General features: G+C 40.1%; 1 protein-coding gene across 4 annotated transcripts in view; it reads right to left on the minus strand.

Moving 5' to 3' along the window:
- The window catches only part of LOC120533499 (NACHT, LRR and PYD domains-containing protein 3-like), a 33,304-nt gene extending 19,203 nt beyond the window's left edge, over positions 1-14,101 (minus strand). For 2 of the 4 annotated variants that reach the window (XM_039760397.1, XM_039760401.1), the window contains exons 1-5: positions 12,287-12,423; positions 7,596-7,766; positions 3,265-3,431; positions 2,890-3,064; positions 1,955-2,020 (exon numbers count right to left, since the gene is read on the minus strand). In XM_039760397.1, the coding sequence (XP_039616331.1) occupies positions 1,955-2,020; positions 2,890-3,064; positions 3,265-3,431; positions 7,596-7,680 (493 nt within the window). In that variant the 5' untranslated portion in view covers positions 7,681-7,766; positions 12,287-12,423. Of the gene's footprint in view, positions 1-1,954; positions 2,021-2,889; positions 3,065-3,264; positions 3,432-7,595; positions 7,767-10,270; positions 11,806-12,286; positions 12,424-13,942 lie in introns of those variants that run through there. The other 2 variants (XM_039760400.1, XM_039760399.1) reach the window with 2 other exon arrangements.
- Between the last annotated feature and the right edge of the window lie 3,382 nt (positions 14,102-17,483).

Here is a 17,483-nt window from a genome sequence, read left to right on the forward strand (position 1 = left end):
GCTCACTAACTGCTATGTCTGCTAATGTTGATCTTGGAGCTCCTTTTAACCAGCTTATCTGGTGGTCCTGCCCCTTCAGACAGTTGAACAGGTGTATGAGAAATACCGTATATGTGTTTGTGGTTTTTAAGATTGTGGCGTGTCTTACAAAAAAATCTTACAAAAAGTGTTACGCAATAGAAAAAAAGATTGGGAAACACTGATATAGACAAAAAAATGAGGCAAAATTGCTTTGGCAGGTTAAGTGAAATGACTCAGTTTAATCAGAAAGTAACTGAGAAATATTAAGGGCTGAAGGAAAGGAGGGCAAAATTTATATTCAAGGAAATCGAGGTCTCCTGATCATAAAGGCAAATTAATATTTAGGTTGGACTTATCCTGCAGGTTTAGTACAAGACAGGTTGGGGGGTAAGTTATGCTGATAGATAGATAGATATCTATGGAGTAACTGGAGTTACAAGTACCTGGAGATTCACATAAATGGCAATCTGGACTGGTGTGACAACACAGTGGTGTTTGGCAGCAGTCTGTACATCCTCAGGAGACGCAGGTATTTAGATGTTGGCAGTAATCATCTGGAAATGATCTACCAGTCCAAAGTATCCAGTGTTGTGTTCTGCTCTATGGTCCCATGAATAAGCAACTTCAGTTTTAAAGACACAAAATACCTGCAAATTAGGAAGCCAAGACTAACCCTAGACACTCTAGAACCTGTTGTGGAAAAGAGAATGGAGACAAAATGGAGGCTGAATGAAAGTTCCTCTCCAACCCCTCCAGGAGGTGCTGTCTTGGGGTACTTTTAGCAACAGGTTCAGTTCCACCACAGTGTGCTAAGAAGGGCCTCTGATGGTCTTTCCTGCCCGCTGCTATCAGGCAATTCAGTGCTTCTACCTGATGTTGCAAACTAACTATCTATCTATCTATCTATCTATCTATCTATCTATCTATCTATCTATCTATCTATCTATCTATCTATCTATCTATCTATCTATCTATCTATCTATCTATCTATCTATTTTTATTATTTGTGCTAATATCTATCTGATTTTATTATTTGTGCTATGTGTCCATATCCGTGATATTTATGTTTCTGCTTCTGTTGTAGATAACGTAGAATCAATTGATTTATCACAGGGGGATCTGGACATCATACAGGCTTGGGCAGATATGTGACTGATAGAATTTAATGTAAATAACTGTAAAATGTTACATGTAGAAAGTAAAAATGTTAGGTTTGAATACACAGTGGGAGGTTTGAAATTTGAAAGTATCCCTTTACAAAAAAGGCCTGGGAATTTAAAGTGAAATGGTCACCACTTACATCAAGACAGTGGACAGAAGCCATGAATAAGTCTAGCAGGATGTTGAGTTATATAGCAGCCCCATGTGGAGTACAAGTCACCTTATGGTTATTCTAAAGCTTTATAACACACTGCCTCATATGGAGTGTTGAGTACAATGTTGATCTTTGGGCTACAAAAAGTATGTTATAGCACTACAAAAAGTCCAGAAAAGAGTAAAAAGGCTGATTCAGGACTGAGAGGTCTGCACTATGAGGAGAGACTAAGGGAGCTGCACCTTTTCATCTTAAACAGATGCAGACAAAGATGACATAAATTAAGTTTTTAAAGTAACAAAAGTAATTTGTATGATGGATGCAATTTATTACATTAGATGGAAACTTGAAAAGAATCAATGTCACACAAATGTTAACATTTTTCTCCTTAAAGAGAACAACAGACAAATGGAAACAGGGACTAAGTAGCATTGTGGAGAGAAGGACTTTAGGACCCTCTAAAATTTAACAATGTTATTTTGGAAAAGATAAGGAGAATAGGATTAGTGAGCTTATTGAGATGAATGGCCTGATCTTGTCACAATTGTTCTGATGTTCTAACTGAGGAGCAGAGCCCTGGAGGAGTTGATGACCAGAGACACAAGACCAGTGGCTTACCTTTATTACGAGCATCAATGAGAGCGGGCTGGAGACTGGCCTGAATGTCCTTCAAGAGGTCTGGTCCTGGTGAGACAACAATAGAGACAGAAGAGACAATTACAGCAGTAAAGGCGCAGATTAACAATAATATAAAATGAGTACAGTGAGGTATACAACCAGAAAAATATTAAAAGCTAACAGACTGCTGCTAATGTGGACTTTGTTTGGCCACAATGAAGAGTTAACATCTGAAAGCAAAGAGCAAACCATCAATGTGTATCTATATTGGGAGTCTAAAATTAAATGTCCAGGAAAGAAGACCCAGGAAATGACACACTGGAAAGTATTAGGAGCAGCAGACATATGTGTGTTTATCATGCTGAGGACAGTAGGAGGCAACTCTTTACTGAGGCCTCAGGTTAACAACAAGGTTGATGTGCATTTGAGGGTGAGACGTCTGAGAAACAAACATGGATGAGCATGAGTGTGAGCATCTGGGGGCATCTAAAGCTAATATTTACACACTGACCTGGGGGATGTGCTATGACTTCTTATTAATGAAAGAAAAAAAATATCACTGAACATCCAGGGGGCTGCAGGTGTAGGCTTATAGAGTGCAGAAGGGCTTACATGCAAGTCAAATATGCAGTTATGACAGGTCACACATAGGTGACAGTAGCACACCAGCTACTAAATAATACAGTGGGACCACTGACCCCTTTAAATACTTTAATAATGGCATAAAATAAAAAATCAGAGGAACTGGAGGAAGTGTTGACATTGAAGGCCATCAACCAAGCATCTCAGTGTAAGTGACAGACCTGACAGTTGTGTGTCCAGTGGCCTACAGACAGTAATGTTGTGTTTTCTGTTCCTGGGTCTCTCACTCTGTTTCTCTTTGTGATTTGCACACATTCAGTGTTTCCCTGTCACACAAGACCCCATTAACTCACCGCCCTCTGTCACCTCCTTCAGTATTCTTGTCATGTTTGGCGACGGAAATCTCGCAAGCTCTTCAGCCAGTGCTTCCCACAGGCTCACCAGTACCACATTGTCCATCTTCATTAGGTCACTGATGAAGGACTCCACACCTGCTTGCCCCTCACACTCTTCTTTGGCTTTGAATCTCTGAATGAAAACAAGTGATCAGAGGGCTACTTTAATAAAGAACACTGGGGGAGCAGAGCAGAGTAGTCAGTATAGGTCTGATGACCTCACAATAACAGAAAGACCTGCTATGGAGGGTCGATCAGTCTCAGATGATTCTTCTGAGCTCACCATCTCTGCTCAGCTCTCTGTGCCTCGTACTGACAGGCAGACCTGCTTACCTTGGCCTCATTGTTGGTGAGGATGTTCTTGGTGACCAGGTTCTGCAGGATACTCGTAATGTCGTATTCAATCACATAAGCCAGGTGGGGCTTGTAGAACTCGGTGATCTTGAGGAGATCCTCATGAGAGAATTTTTTTATTACTTTAGGAAACTTCTGTGTTAAACCTGTGGAAAATAGAAAGAGACAACATGAAGATTAACAGATACAGGTGTGTTGGAGGCTTAGGGATCAGAACTCAGTCTGACATGACCACTTATCTCAATCCTAACTACTGGCCTCATCTATTCACACAGTACATATGAAGGAATGGCATCAACGACAGACTGGACTGATCACAAAACACAGAGGAGTGGCTGTATATTAGAAAGGACAGAGCAGGTCGTTATTTTGAGGAGACTGTGTTCCTTTAACCCTTGTGGGTAGTGACATCCTTTACATGTTCTACAACTCTGTGATGGCCAGTGTGGTGTGCTCGCTCAGTAACATCACTTCAAGATAGGCTCACCAAATCAACATGATGATTGAGAAGACACTCAATGACTGGCAAAAAGCTTAGGTTTGGAGGAGGAATGGAAGAAAAAATTGATTCATTTACAAATTGCAGTTCTGAAGTATGATGATGATCAAATCAGCAGTCTGATTAGAAGATCGAGTTTTAAATGAAGAAAATGCTGATATTCCCATCAACAAAATGTAACCATGTGCAACCACACGTAAACCATACCATGTGATTAATTACTATAGGCACATAAATATCAGTTGCATGCAAGAAGGAATTTGCCATTGCCATGATAACAGTTTTCTGGTGTAGTTATCGAAATCAGTATGCATAGGACTTACATTAACTTTTCCTGCTGCAATAATGACCATACGTGGCTGCTGCACATGGCCATATCACAGCTCAAAATGAGAACATGACTGATCAAGGTTGTCGTCAGATTTTTGCAGCATCATTGCAGTTTAAATCTAAAGCCTGGACTTACTTTGGGATTCACAACGTAAATGGAGAACATGAGATGTTTATTGCCATATGCAAAATTTGCCACGGCAAAGTCAAGTACTGTGGTAATACTACTAATATTTCTGAGCATCTTGCTCAACACCAGCCAGAGATAAATTCTGATGGAGCCAAGCTGGTGGTAATGACAAGAGAGCAACACACACTGGGCACAGCTTTAAACAAAATCCCCAGTACTTGTAATAAGGCAAAATGGATGACAATGTCTACTAGATATTTTATTTGCAAAGACCTTCATCGACACATAGCAGTAGAAGATGCACAATTCTGAAACATGATTTATGCTCTTGAGTCAAGGTGTGATATTCCATGACAACACCTCTTCTCTGATACAACAGTCTCCAAATATACAATGAAGTTAAATCTGAATTAAAACACTTACTCCAGACCACCTGGACCCACTTCAGTTTGCCAATTGGACAAAGATTGGAGTGGAGGATACAATTATCTATCTGCACTACAAGGCTTATTGTCACATAGACAAAGCTGGCAGCACTGTATCAAGGACGTTTTTTTTATTTTTTCAACTTCTTCAGTACCATCCAGCCATCCATATTAAGGGGTGAACTCAGAGATATGCAGGTGGATGAGCCTGTGGTGTCCTGATGATGGACTATCTGTTGGGGCAGACCGCAGTTTGTGAGACTCGAGGACTGTGAGAGGAACACTGGAGCACCACAAGGAACAGGCCGGTCTGCTTTGCTCTTTACTCTGTACACCTCAGACTAGAAATAAAACAGCAAGTCAAGTCAACTGCAGAAATTCTCAGATGATTCTGCACTTATGGGTTGTATTGATAACAGGAATGAGACAGAAGAGAGGAGTCGGGAGAGAAGTTTGTTTCTTGGTGCAAAGAGAATTGTCTGAACTGTAACATCAGCAAAAGCAAGGAACTGATGACTGACGTTCACCTCACCAAAAAGCCTCAATCTCACTACTCAATGAGTGGGTGTAGAGGTGGTCCACTTATACGAGTACTTGGGGGTTCACATTACTGACAGGTTGGACTGGTCTTGGAACACAAAGAAACTATAGAAGAAAGGGCAGAGCAAACTGTTTTTCTTTAGGTGACTGTATTCCTTTAATGTGGGAAGTGACATCCTTCACATCTTCTACAACTCTGTGATGGCCAGTGTGGTGTGCTTGGCTGGTGACATCACTTCAAGAGAGGACCACAAAATCAACATGATGATTGAGAAGACTCTCAATGACTGGCAAAGGTTAGGTTTGGAGGAGGAATGGCAGAAAAAATTGATTCATTTACAAATTGCAATTCTGAAGTATGATGATTATCAAATCAGCAGTCTGATTGGAAGATCGAGTTTTAAATGAAGAAAATGCTGATATTCCCATCAACAAAATGTAACCATGTGCAACCACACGTAAACCATACCATGTGATTAATTACTATAGGCACATAAATATCAGTTGCATGCAAGAAGGAATTTGCCATTGCCAGTATAACAGTTTGCTGGTGTAGTTATTGAAATCAGAATGCATAGGACCACCAAATCAACAGGCCAATTAAAAGGGCAGTTTAAGTTATAGGACACACTCTGGACCCCTGAAGGTTGTAGCAAAGGAGATAATGAACACAAAACTGAGTGCCATTATGAACAATGTTGCACATCCTCTCAGTGACACACCAACACTGAGGATTTTCAGGCAATGAATCCATCAGCAGAAGTGGGTCAAGAAACGTGACTGGAAGTCCATTATACCGACAGCAATACACCTGTATAGCGCCTCACTGGGACTGGGATTGCCAAGTCAGAAATACTGTTTCTTTTTAATTTTCTTGCTTTATACTCTTTCCAGTGTGAATATATGTATTTGTTATAATCTATCTATCAATCATAGATGACCAACTGTTTTTCCAGAGCTGATTGCATTCATCAACTGCTTTCAGCTCTCTTCTACATTTTGCCTGACTCCTTCCCTTTAATGCAATGTCACATTACATGATTTTTGCTTGTGGGGTCTGTTAGATTTGCTAATTTGCTAATCTCATTGCTACGTTATTTCAAATTACACAACTGAACACAGAAGTCCATCTTCCTGCACAGCTATGCTCACCCCTTTATCTGGCATCCTGATGGAGCTGGCAATGTATAAAGGGTTAATAGCTATGGTGCGTTTAGCTGTGGTCTCAGCCCTTTTCTTCTTTTTTCTACTCTGGCTTAGTACATAAAACGTGACAAATCAAACAGACAAGCTTCTCTTCTATTTGTGAGGTTTCTAAAATATGTGTTCCTTATTCCTCATCACTACATTCTATGTCTTGCACTGCCGGCTGAACGTTCACAGCTTCACAGCTCTCACACTCAGTGTCTTCACCTCTAACCAAACCGAACATCACAAATGTTTGATTTTATTCTAGTTAATCACAGACTGTTGGTCTTAGTCGTTGAGTTTGTCACTTTAGATGATCATTTTCATGGAAGCGCATGGCCAACTACCTCTTACAGGCTAATATTATTTAAATGAAAGCTACGACTGAAACTCGCTGAAAGTCATCTAATGTGACATGGCCTTTAGGTGCCTTTTGTGGATTTCTTGATCAATTTTTAGAACTTCAGATAACTGTTCACAAAGTGAAATTAACCATCCATCCATCCATTTTCTAACCCGCTGAACGAATACATCAGCCAATCCCAACCAACACAGGGCAGGAACCAATCCTGGGCAGGGTTAGGGCCAATTTAGGCCAATCCACCTAACCTGCATGTCTTTGGATTGTTTGAACCCGGGTCTCTCTAACTGCGAGGCAGCAGCGCTTGTTGAAATTAACTTTTAAACTAATCAAATATTTAAGGTCTTCTTTGACGTCTTGTTGTCCTACACGCCTTTGTTGAGGTCTGACACTCTCAGCTCATCAAGGTACGCACAGTCATCAGTTCAGCTCAGTTACCTGACTCACTTATCACTTCAGTTTATTTCTCCTTTAAACTTTTTCAGATTTCAACCTTCTCTGACTTTTCTCCTGTAAACAGAAGTTTCCACTCACTTTAAGTGTCCTTAAAAACGTCAAACCACTGAAAACTGATTGGAATTAACAAATGAACTTTCTACCCCATGACAATGTGGATTCAAATATTGTTGTTATAAAGGCTCAACACACTTTGAATTTCAGGAGCAAATAAAAAGTTTCAATATTAAAAGCATTTAAAAAATCATTATACTGAGTTACATTACAAAGCAGTCCATCTACAAAATAAATAGCTCGCAAATAATTTTTTTTTACAAAGTGCGAGGCATAAAGACAGTTTTTTTTTTAATTCGAAAAGAAACACCACCAGGCTTTTCTCACCAGACAGAGCGTCCATGTCTTCATCACATCTCCTTTTCCTGGAGGTCATTGACACAAATTTCTTACACAAGTTGTCTTCACTCATCTTTTGATTTTGTGATCTGAATGGCAGTTTGTCTTCTTTGGGGGCTCCTTTTGCCAAACTTAATGTGACCTCTCAGAAGAACGGGGCTACGGAAATAAGACAAAGAGGACATGAAATTAAAAATAAATGACAAGAGCTGAGCAGAGGGAAGGCAGACTCGGGTCTATCACTATTTTGACAGGAGATTTCTGACAGGGGATGCAAGTTTACAACAAATTCTGGAAGTGAAAATGGATGGATGGATGTGAACCTTTGAGGATGTGATCCACAATATAAATGAGGCCTCAGAATTCAATAACGAGCTGAGACACCTTTGGGACACATGAATTCAATGGCTGTGTCCTCTTGTGGAGACGTCTGTAGAGCCCTTAAGGTTCTTTTGTGGATATGAAACCTGCAAGACGAGGAGGCTGTCATGCTCATGGCATATGATGCCATCATGTTCTCACTGAATATTTCTTGTATCTCAGGCATCTGACAAATGGATATGAGGCTAACAACATTGTTTATAAAAATAAGATTTGTAAATCACTGACACCTCTCATTGACAAAATGATTATTACGTTTAATAACAATATGACAAATCTGCTTTTAGCACTTAAGTCTTGTTGTCAGAGCTGTGCGATAAATCAATTTTATTGATTAATTAGAGTTTTTGATTTAAGGTGATATATAAAAAGTTAAATCTTGATTCCCTTTCCTGGGTAATTCCAGCCAACTCGCCATCAATCTGCCTGCCTCCTCACAAACAAGATGGCAGCAGACGTTAACAAGTGAAAAGCTTGAGTCTACAGCTGGCAGTGTCCCCTCAGTCATTTCAAAGTGGTTCATTTATGTGAAGTGTGACGTCAAACAGACCACCGTCCATTGTAAAGCCACTGAGGCAACTAAAGGAAGCAGCACTTATTGCAGCATCTCCGTTAGAGGCTCACAGCTGAATAAGACAAGAGTGTAGCTCTGTGAGATGTTCAGGATGACAGCAGCCATGAAAAGTCTGCTAAAAAGCTGGTAACAGTAGTGGCGTCATTGTCCCATTGCAGCTCATATGATAAAAGGGATCCCGTGGAAAGAAATGATGAGATGTGGTGATGTTTGACATTATCATTGATACGGTGACCAAATATAATATGAAAAAGCCTGGGGTCATCCACTTGTGGAACAAATCGACCGCAGAGTTGAGCTACCAAGATGAAAGTCTTGTGCTGCAGTAGCCCTGTGACAACAACAGCACACAATAAAACAGAAAGCAGATGGGGAAGGTGTTGTGTTACCCATCAAAGACAGACTTATAGCCCACTTGAGCCATGCAGTTTAACACAAGTTTGACAGCACATGTTGAGACCAATGAGTGGACTCTTCAAAGTGTCTACCACCAAACATCTCACTTCCTCAGTGACCCCACCAGCAGAGTAATCCTCCAGGGTGCTGAAAGGTGCATTGACCTCCCAAAACTCTACCACTATGACTATGGACAGCAGCAGCAACCTGATCAAAGCTCTAAAAGTGAAGGAGGGGACGCACCTGCAGTGCTTTGGAAATAAAATGATGTTTTTATGATTGATTTTTTAATAATGAATTAATTATAAATTGCATTTATTTATCTTGATTGAGTAAATGAAGCAATCAACATTTCAAATTACACCAACCACTTATTTTTATTTCATTTAATTTTGCTCTACCTCCCACAATCCAAAGACATGCTGGTTAGGTGAATTGGCGATTCTAAATTGGCCCTAGTGTGTGATTGGTGTGTGGGTGGGTTTGTGTGTGTCCTGCGGTGGGTTGGCACCCTGCCCGGGATTGGATTCCTGCCTTGTGTCCTGTGATGGCTGGGATTGGCTCCAGCAGAACCCCGTGACCCTGTGCTCGGATTCAGCGGGTTGGAAAATGGATGGATATTTCACCAAACTGCCCACATGAGTCACACGTAGCAGACACACAGTGAAGACACTTGGCGTATGTCCACCTGCACACGCGTGTGTCTGTCTGTCATTAATAAAGAGAATGTTTTCCATACATCAATATAATGTTAAAGGATGAAATATTTTGGTTTTATAAAATCATTTGTAGATATCATTGTCTAGCGCTGTGCGGTTACACTGCGGGTCGTTTCTTCTCTCCTTCTATACTCATAATGGTGTGAAGGACCCCAGGGCTGACTGTGCCACAGGAGTTTGTTTAAAGGTCGTTGTCACTCTTTACCTTCATTTTGAAAAGCAGGAGAGAGATGGCTGTGGTACAAGCTGAGCACCAGGCCCCCACTCACCAGCTTATCACAGAGTCCCAATCTAAGTGGGGTTCAAGACACAGGATGATTGAGCGAGTTCAGCAACAGGACCATTGCCTGGTCCTGGGGTCAGAGAAGAAAAGCAGGCACCTTAAGCCAACATGGCAGGACTTAGACGTATTGAAGTCAGTGAATAAAACTGTGAAATCACCCAGAGACTCCTCTGATGCCCTGTCTGGGGGGCTTGTGTTAGTGTCTCCTACCTCAATCTGGTGCTTCGTCTATTCACAAACAGTATACAACAACATGAGGAGTGAGATAGTCAGCTTACAAAACTAATTAAAATAAAATACACTGGAGTACCTTGATGGAAAACACAGTGACCCTGTCACAGATAAAGCTTTGGAAATGGCCTCACTGGTGACTTCAGGTTCAGGACAGCTTACATACCCCATAAAAAGGTGAAACAGATCAAGATCTGAGATGTTATGGAGATAATGTTTCTCTGACCAAATCACACCATGGCCTGGTCCAGAGAAGGTGAACCAAGAAGAAGCTCAGCAGCCCCAAGCAGAAGAAGAAAAAGAAAAAAAAAAAAAACATAAGGTTACCTCTGTAGAAACCCTCATGGATGTTGTTCACTGTGAAATGCGCTCTGTGAAGTAAAATTAATTTGTAAACCTGATGCTATTTCATTGTTTTTCAGTTTTAAAAGTTTTCAGTGTAAAAGTGGTGTGGTGTTGACAGACACTGACGTGTGTGGTGTGTCGTATTGATTGATGCTCGAGTGATCTGTGGGTCATTCATTGCAAAATGACTAACAGTAATATTAACTAAAACAAAGTGCCGTTACTTTACTGAATGTAACACCTCACCTTACCAATATCTGCTATTTAACTCAAAAAGGTTGTAAAAGTTTGGGGATTTAAAAACATAAAAGATTGGGGCACTTGCATGGAGAAATTGTGAGGCATAAAAACAAAGTGTTTTAGGAAATGAGTGGACAGCTGAAAGAACTTGGACCGGTGACTTAGGGGCACACAAAGGACAAGTGAGAACTTCATCTGGATGTCTCTGTTCATGAAACTGTCTCAGTGTGCTCTCCTCTCATCCATTGTCTGCCTGGTCTTACAGGTCCCACAATGGCTCTGCCCCCTCACTCCTTCATATCTCCAGGCTGTAGATTCTCCACTTGTCCCTCCTGTAAGCATCCATTCTGTTTATTCTGCTAACTCATTGTGTCTCCTCTCACTAGATGACCTACAACTGTCCTATGCTATGGAGTTTGTTCCTGGTCAGCTGCCTCCTGATGACACACCAACATCAGAGAGTATCCTGAGGCTGCTTAGGGCTTCTACTCCTGGATGTCTCCAGCTGGACTGACCAGTAACAGGACTGATGGCTGTGCTTGTGTTGGTGTTGACCTTCTGGCTTACGTGGAGTCAGACAGGATCACTCGGTTAATATGTTCGTTAGAGATGGTCAGTGAATATTAAAGCTTGTGCCCCTTGTGGGTTTGCGTTTTAAAAAGACAGGGCACACTTGACACGAGCTTGAATAGCCTGAGAATGTTAAAAGAAATCGAAGCATCAGTACATGTAATAATGACGGTTACAGTTTTATTTGGTTTGCTTTGGATTAACGGATATTATTCACTTTGGCTGGACAAGTCCGCGGCACAATTTCGAATAACTCTTAGTAAACGAACTTCAAAGGTGATTGTGGAATTTCTCCCGTCAGATTCCCGCTGACCACCGCAGTTCGTCCAGTGCGGGGCTGCGTACGGGTTAGGGTGCCCAGTGTGACGAGTCCACCCAGAATAGAAGGAGCGCACGGCGATGTCGAAGTGTACAACACAGCATAACACTTCACAGGCACAACCGCGGACCTGAAAAGAAAAGGAGCAGACATAGATAGATAGATAGATAGATAGATAGATAGATAGATAGATAGATAGATAGATAGATAGATAGATAGATAGATAGATAGATAGATAGATAGATAGATAGATAGATAGATAGATAGATACTTTGCTGGTGACGGCTTAGGAATAAAATGCAAGAGGCCGCGGATTCAAATGCATTTACTGACACTGGAGGACCTTGTCAAGTCGTGTCGCCTGTCTCTGCTCCAAAACGGTTAAACAAAGTAACCAGTTCGTAATGGGATTACTAAATTGATCTAAACCAATCTAACAGAGGTGTCAGATAAATAAGGAAATGTAAATGTAGAACTATAAAAAGACCGCGAAAAAAATATAATAATAAAAGTAACAAAGTAACGGAATCTCCAGGCCTGTCGGTCTGACTCCGCTTTAAGGTCTTTTCATAACGGGTCAGCACCTCGTCACGTCGACAAAAAAGAGAGAAAGTCTTTTACCTCGAGCTGTCAATTACTTAAAAGATTGCAGGAGACGCCAGCGGATCTCAAAATGGAAAAAAATAAATACATGCAGAAGTACGGAAACTTTATAAATCCGTTAGCCAAAGAGACTGCGACAAATGGCAGCGGTCTCTTTCTTCAGTTTAAGATACTTTCGGTTTCATAGGAAGTTTCTACCCTAAATGGAATGCGGCAGATCAGGCGTGTAAAGCTAAACACCGCCATCTAGCGTTCGCGAGGTCTGCTTGTGCGGCTCTACTCCAATATCTCTACGGCGGCACAGACAGTCGCTGTTGTAAATCCAAATTGACTGACACGTCCTCATCCCATCATCTCAAACCGCTATTCCCGGTGAGGTTGGCAGCAGAACAAGCAGATCAGCCCTGACTCCTCAGCAAACCCCAACCTCCCCAGCTACACATATCGGCTCTTGCTGGAGATTTTACAGACGCTCAAAAGCCAGTGTGATACATCATTCTTCCTGCAATGTCCTGAATGTGCCATTGGGTCTCCACCAATGGGGACGTGCACAGAGCAGCTCAATCCTTATGATATTCCAAAAATACCTCATCAAGACACCGAGTGCAAGCGGCGGAAATGAAGTTAATCCGCAGGGCAAATGGGCTGACACGCGGAGGAATGATGAGTGCAGTTGGGCTTTCACCAAAAGAGTGACGGCTGGCAGCGAGCTTAGCAACTAAGGCACAGGACTTTAAATCTCGAGGTCGCCGCTAGTGTGGCCAGCTGTGTCCAGATTAATGCGTGTGTCACTCGGTAACCGACACCAGTAAGCGACATGGCAGCCCACTACAGAATTATGACGGGAAATCCCGCTTGTTAGGAAAGAAACCTGACGACAAAGCTCAGTGTTTGGTGTGTGTGATGTTCCTGCCATCCTAGATGCACCGTCATTTATATTAACCTGGCACATCCATTAGGAAATTATTAAACACTAATAACTATTCTATTCATTCAAAGCTTAAATGATTAATAATTCACCATTTTAAAACTGTCGTATCATTTGCTCCATCACTTTATGAAATAACAAGCAAAAAAACAAATACATAAATAAATAAAAATGAGTTGTGCTGTCTGAAGTTAAAAGAAAATAATCTGATGGCTTTGTTTCAACTTTAATAAATTGTGTTAATGTGATATTATGACAAACCAGTAATGCCAGCAAATACGATCAGGTTCCATTCAAGTAACTTAAATGATATAAACCGTAAATCTCTCCATTAGTTTCCGCACATGGCCAGACCCATTACACAATGGCACGTGCCTTATCATCAGGTAGGCCCATTTTAAGTGGCACTGTTGTGTATTTTCAGTCGCTGTGAATGCGTGTGTTGCGTTTGACAAGGAATTCCGCGTTGGGCAGAATCTCACCTTGCATAAAATACGGAATTCATTGCAATTTTAAATTAAGTAATATTTTCACCGATACAACTCAGTACACAAATCACACCTTTCAACACCTTCATCGTCTACTCACGGGGGTCTCGTGTAGTCCTTAGAATAACTTAAGCAGAACGAGGGGATCGCTTTGTCGAAATGCGGAAGATAACGGACTTGACTGCTTGAATCCGCTTTAAGGCCTCTGAACAAGGAACCACAAGGCACCACATCGACAAAGAAAGGAAAGTCTCCTACCTCGAGCTCTCGATTATTCAGAAGAACTTCTGGGGACGACAGTGGAGTGGATATCAACATGAAAAATATATTAAAAACTCAATAAACAAAAATAAGGAAACTTCATAAATCCGACACATGCGATTCAATGAGGCTAAACTTGTTTATCTGTGACCTTAAGAAGACCCTTCAGTTTCTTAAAGGAAGTTGTCGCCCTCACAAAAAAGAGCAGAAGTTTTGCACTGAAAGTCAGCGGTGTGATTACATCTGCCGGGTGGCGTTCGCAGTGTCACCTCACGATGATGTGCAGCGCTTCTCTCTCGTCTTCTTCAGCGAGTTATCTGAAATGATTAATGCAGTTCATCTCGCTGGACACTGACCGTCGATAACACAGTTAGGTTTTCTTACGAGGCCGTGACTTTAATGAGCGATCACAGCAGAGCGCCGCCTCGTTTTATTCATTAACTGAGTTAACGAACTTGACTGCTGAATAACAGGACAAAAATTAAAGAAATAGAGCCAGGCTGTCGTCAACTGGCGCACTCGCAGAATATGGAAAAATGGAAGAAAGAGTCACAGAAGAAAAGCCCAGTTAAAGTTATTTAAAAAACAACAGGCCACCTAAGCCGTACTTAATCTGATCTACAGTACAACGATTTTAAAAATTTAACAAAAGAAGTCAGATTAACAATGCATTGGACCTAAAAACATTTAAAACAACTTTAATAAAAGCAGGGCTGGCGCTATGTGCTTTTGAGGGCTCTCCAACCACATCCAGACTTGTTTATCCCCTAAACAAATTCTAAAAAAAATATAGATAGATAGATAGATAGATAGATAGATAGATAGATAGATAGATAGATAGATATGAAAGGCACTATATGATACATAGATAGATAGATAGATAGATAGATAGATAGATAGATAGATAGATAGATAGATAGATAGATAGATATATGATACATAGATAGATAGATAGATAGATAGATAGATAGATAGATAGATAGATAGATAGATAGATAGATAGATAGATAGATAGATAGATACTTTATTAATCACAATGGGAAATTCACATATGGTTTACATATATTGGGTGGAGGTTATAAGGGGGGTGGATTAATAAGGTGGGGTTCAAAAGATGTTGGTCATACAGACTTTATTTTATTTGAATGTTCTTCCCAGTTCTCAGTTAAATGTGTATTTGATGGAACTTGTATGTGTGTAAATCAGAGATGGTGGGTCTTTCCTTCTGACTTGCTGTATATTGCCTTTGATTCCTGAGTGTCCAATCCTTTTTCTCTAGATGATGACACCTGGCAGGCTGGCGAATGCTTAGGTACAAAAAATTATTTTATGTTAGTAAAATAGTTAGTTTATTCGTCAGAGAGATTTATTAGTTAGTTTATAGTCAGAGAGATGCAGAAAGTAGATAAGAGTGCATGGAGATAAGGCGCAAGGTGAAGAGAGAGGTGGCGAAGACTAAAGAAAAGGCGTTTGATGAGTTGTATGAGAGGATGGACACTAAGGAGGGAGAAAAGGACCTGTGAATATAAATAAATAAATAAATAAATAAATAAATAAATAAATAAATAAATAAATAAAGCTATCCTTTATTTAGACTTACTTTAGTAAAATAGTGCATCCTTGGGGGAGCAGACTCCCTGAACACTCTTCAAACTCCTTCAAATATCAATGATACCCCAAGTTCATTTTTACTTAAGTTCCATTTTCTGTGCTTTCCATTAGTTTGAAAGTAAAACATTAATCAGTAACATGGCCAGATTTAATTGGTGATTAGATTATGAATATTAAAAACTGCCAGATGTGGTTACTGGAGGGAGGTGATAGGGAGTGACGAAAAGTGGGGGAATGAGCAGATAGCCTTAAGTTGATTTGAGATTTATAAAAGAACTTGGGTTTTAAAAATGTTTTTTTTTTGGTGTTTACTCCATTTCTGTTTTTCCAGCCTAAGCAATATTTTAGTATAGAATCTGAGCAACGTTTAATACAGTGGTTCTCAAACTGTGGGGCGGGTGCACCGAGGTAACAAAAAGTGGGGCGCGAAGAGGTGAAAAAAAGAGAACAAGAATCAAAAATATGAAAAAGACATCTATTGAAACCAAAACAAATTAACTTGAACTACATTCTGATACTAGAAAAATAAATATAGAGTTAGAGAAATGTCGATAAAAGTTAAGTAGGTATAATAAAATATGCATCTATGATATATCATTAATTTAAAAAGTACAAATTGGTTTTAGTGGGCTCCTTTCAAAAAATCCTTAGGGGGGCGCGATTAAAACTGTTATGAAAACTCGGGTCACAAATACTTAAAGATTGAGAAACGCTGGTTTAATACTTGAGGCCTCTTGTGACATTCTTGTCATATTTTTCAGTGAGAGTACACACTTAATCATAAAGGTGCTTTTATTTTTAAAGAAGGACTGAGCTAGTTCCCCGTTTAACTAACATCATCCTAAAAGATATCTTACATGGTGACAGCATAACCATAATCTTATAAGGCAATCCCATAAACCATAAACATATAAGTTAGATTAAGGTCTCTGAAATTAAAGGACTGTCCTAACACTCTGAAAACCTAAGATGCCAGAGTGATTCTTCACAGCAATGCCATTTTTCATTCACAAAAGACCCACCTACATGATGGTTCTAGAAAGAATCTCTGTTTCTTTAGATGAGTAACAGGCTCCATTAAGTAAATAACTATGACTAGATGATCACAGATATATGGAATACCAATGGCTCAGGATTTTAAAAGAACTCTCACTGCATTCAATAAACCCGGCAGTTTTTTTTTTTAATCTGTTACTGTCCACTAAGTAGCCAACCAAACAGGAAAGATTTTAGTTTTTTTCTACCTATTAGGAAGTTTTTCAAAGCTCAAAGTAGCAACTTCATATGTAAAGAACCCTTCCCAGGATGAAATGGAGCTTTTTCAAGCTATAGATCTATGAAGGACTACACAACCCAGTACAGAACCATAAAATGCCATTAAAGAATTTTTAAACATGTAGAAGAGAACATCACATGTAAGCTGTATGGAATGATTTTCATAATGTCTGAACCATTTGGGTTATTTTTGGTGGCATAAAATGCCTTATTTACACAAGTTTAGTTAATTTGATTAAGGGGCCCACTATTAGTGTGTAAAATATTGTGAAACTGTACCAGTTCTCACCCATTTTTCAAATGTTACAGAAAGACTGGTTATAATGGTAGTTTACATGTCAAAGGTGGCTTTGGTTGAGTTTGCCTTTGATAATCTGACAAACCAACGTCACACCACACACAGTATGATCTGTAAATTAATTAAACACAACACACACACTCACACAGAGAAATGCTTGTATCCTCACCTTAGTTTCTGTAATTTACATTTGGGGTCTCTCAGGTCCTTACACAGTTCAAACACTCCCAAATCCCCCAGTGCATTGTCACTCAGGTTCAGCTCAATCAGTTGCGAGTGTTCAGCAGAGAGAGCCAAGGAGAGAACCGAGGAACATTCAGAGGTGAGATGATATGACATCAGACTGTGGATATA

Source organism: Polypterus senegalus, chromosome 8 (assembly GCF_016835505.1).
Source record: "Polypterus senegalus isolate Bchr_013 chromosome 8, ASM1683550v1, whole genome shotgun sequence".
In the NCBI taxonomy this organism is placed as follows: domain Eukaryota; kingdom Metazoa; phylum Chordata; class Cladistia; order Polypteriformes; family Polypteridae; genus Polypterus; species Polypterus senegalus.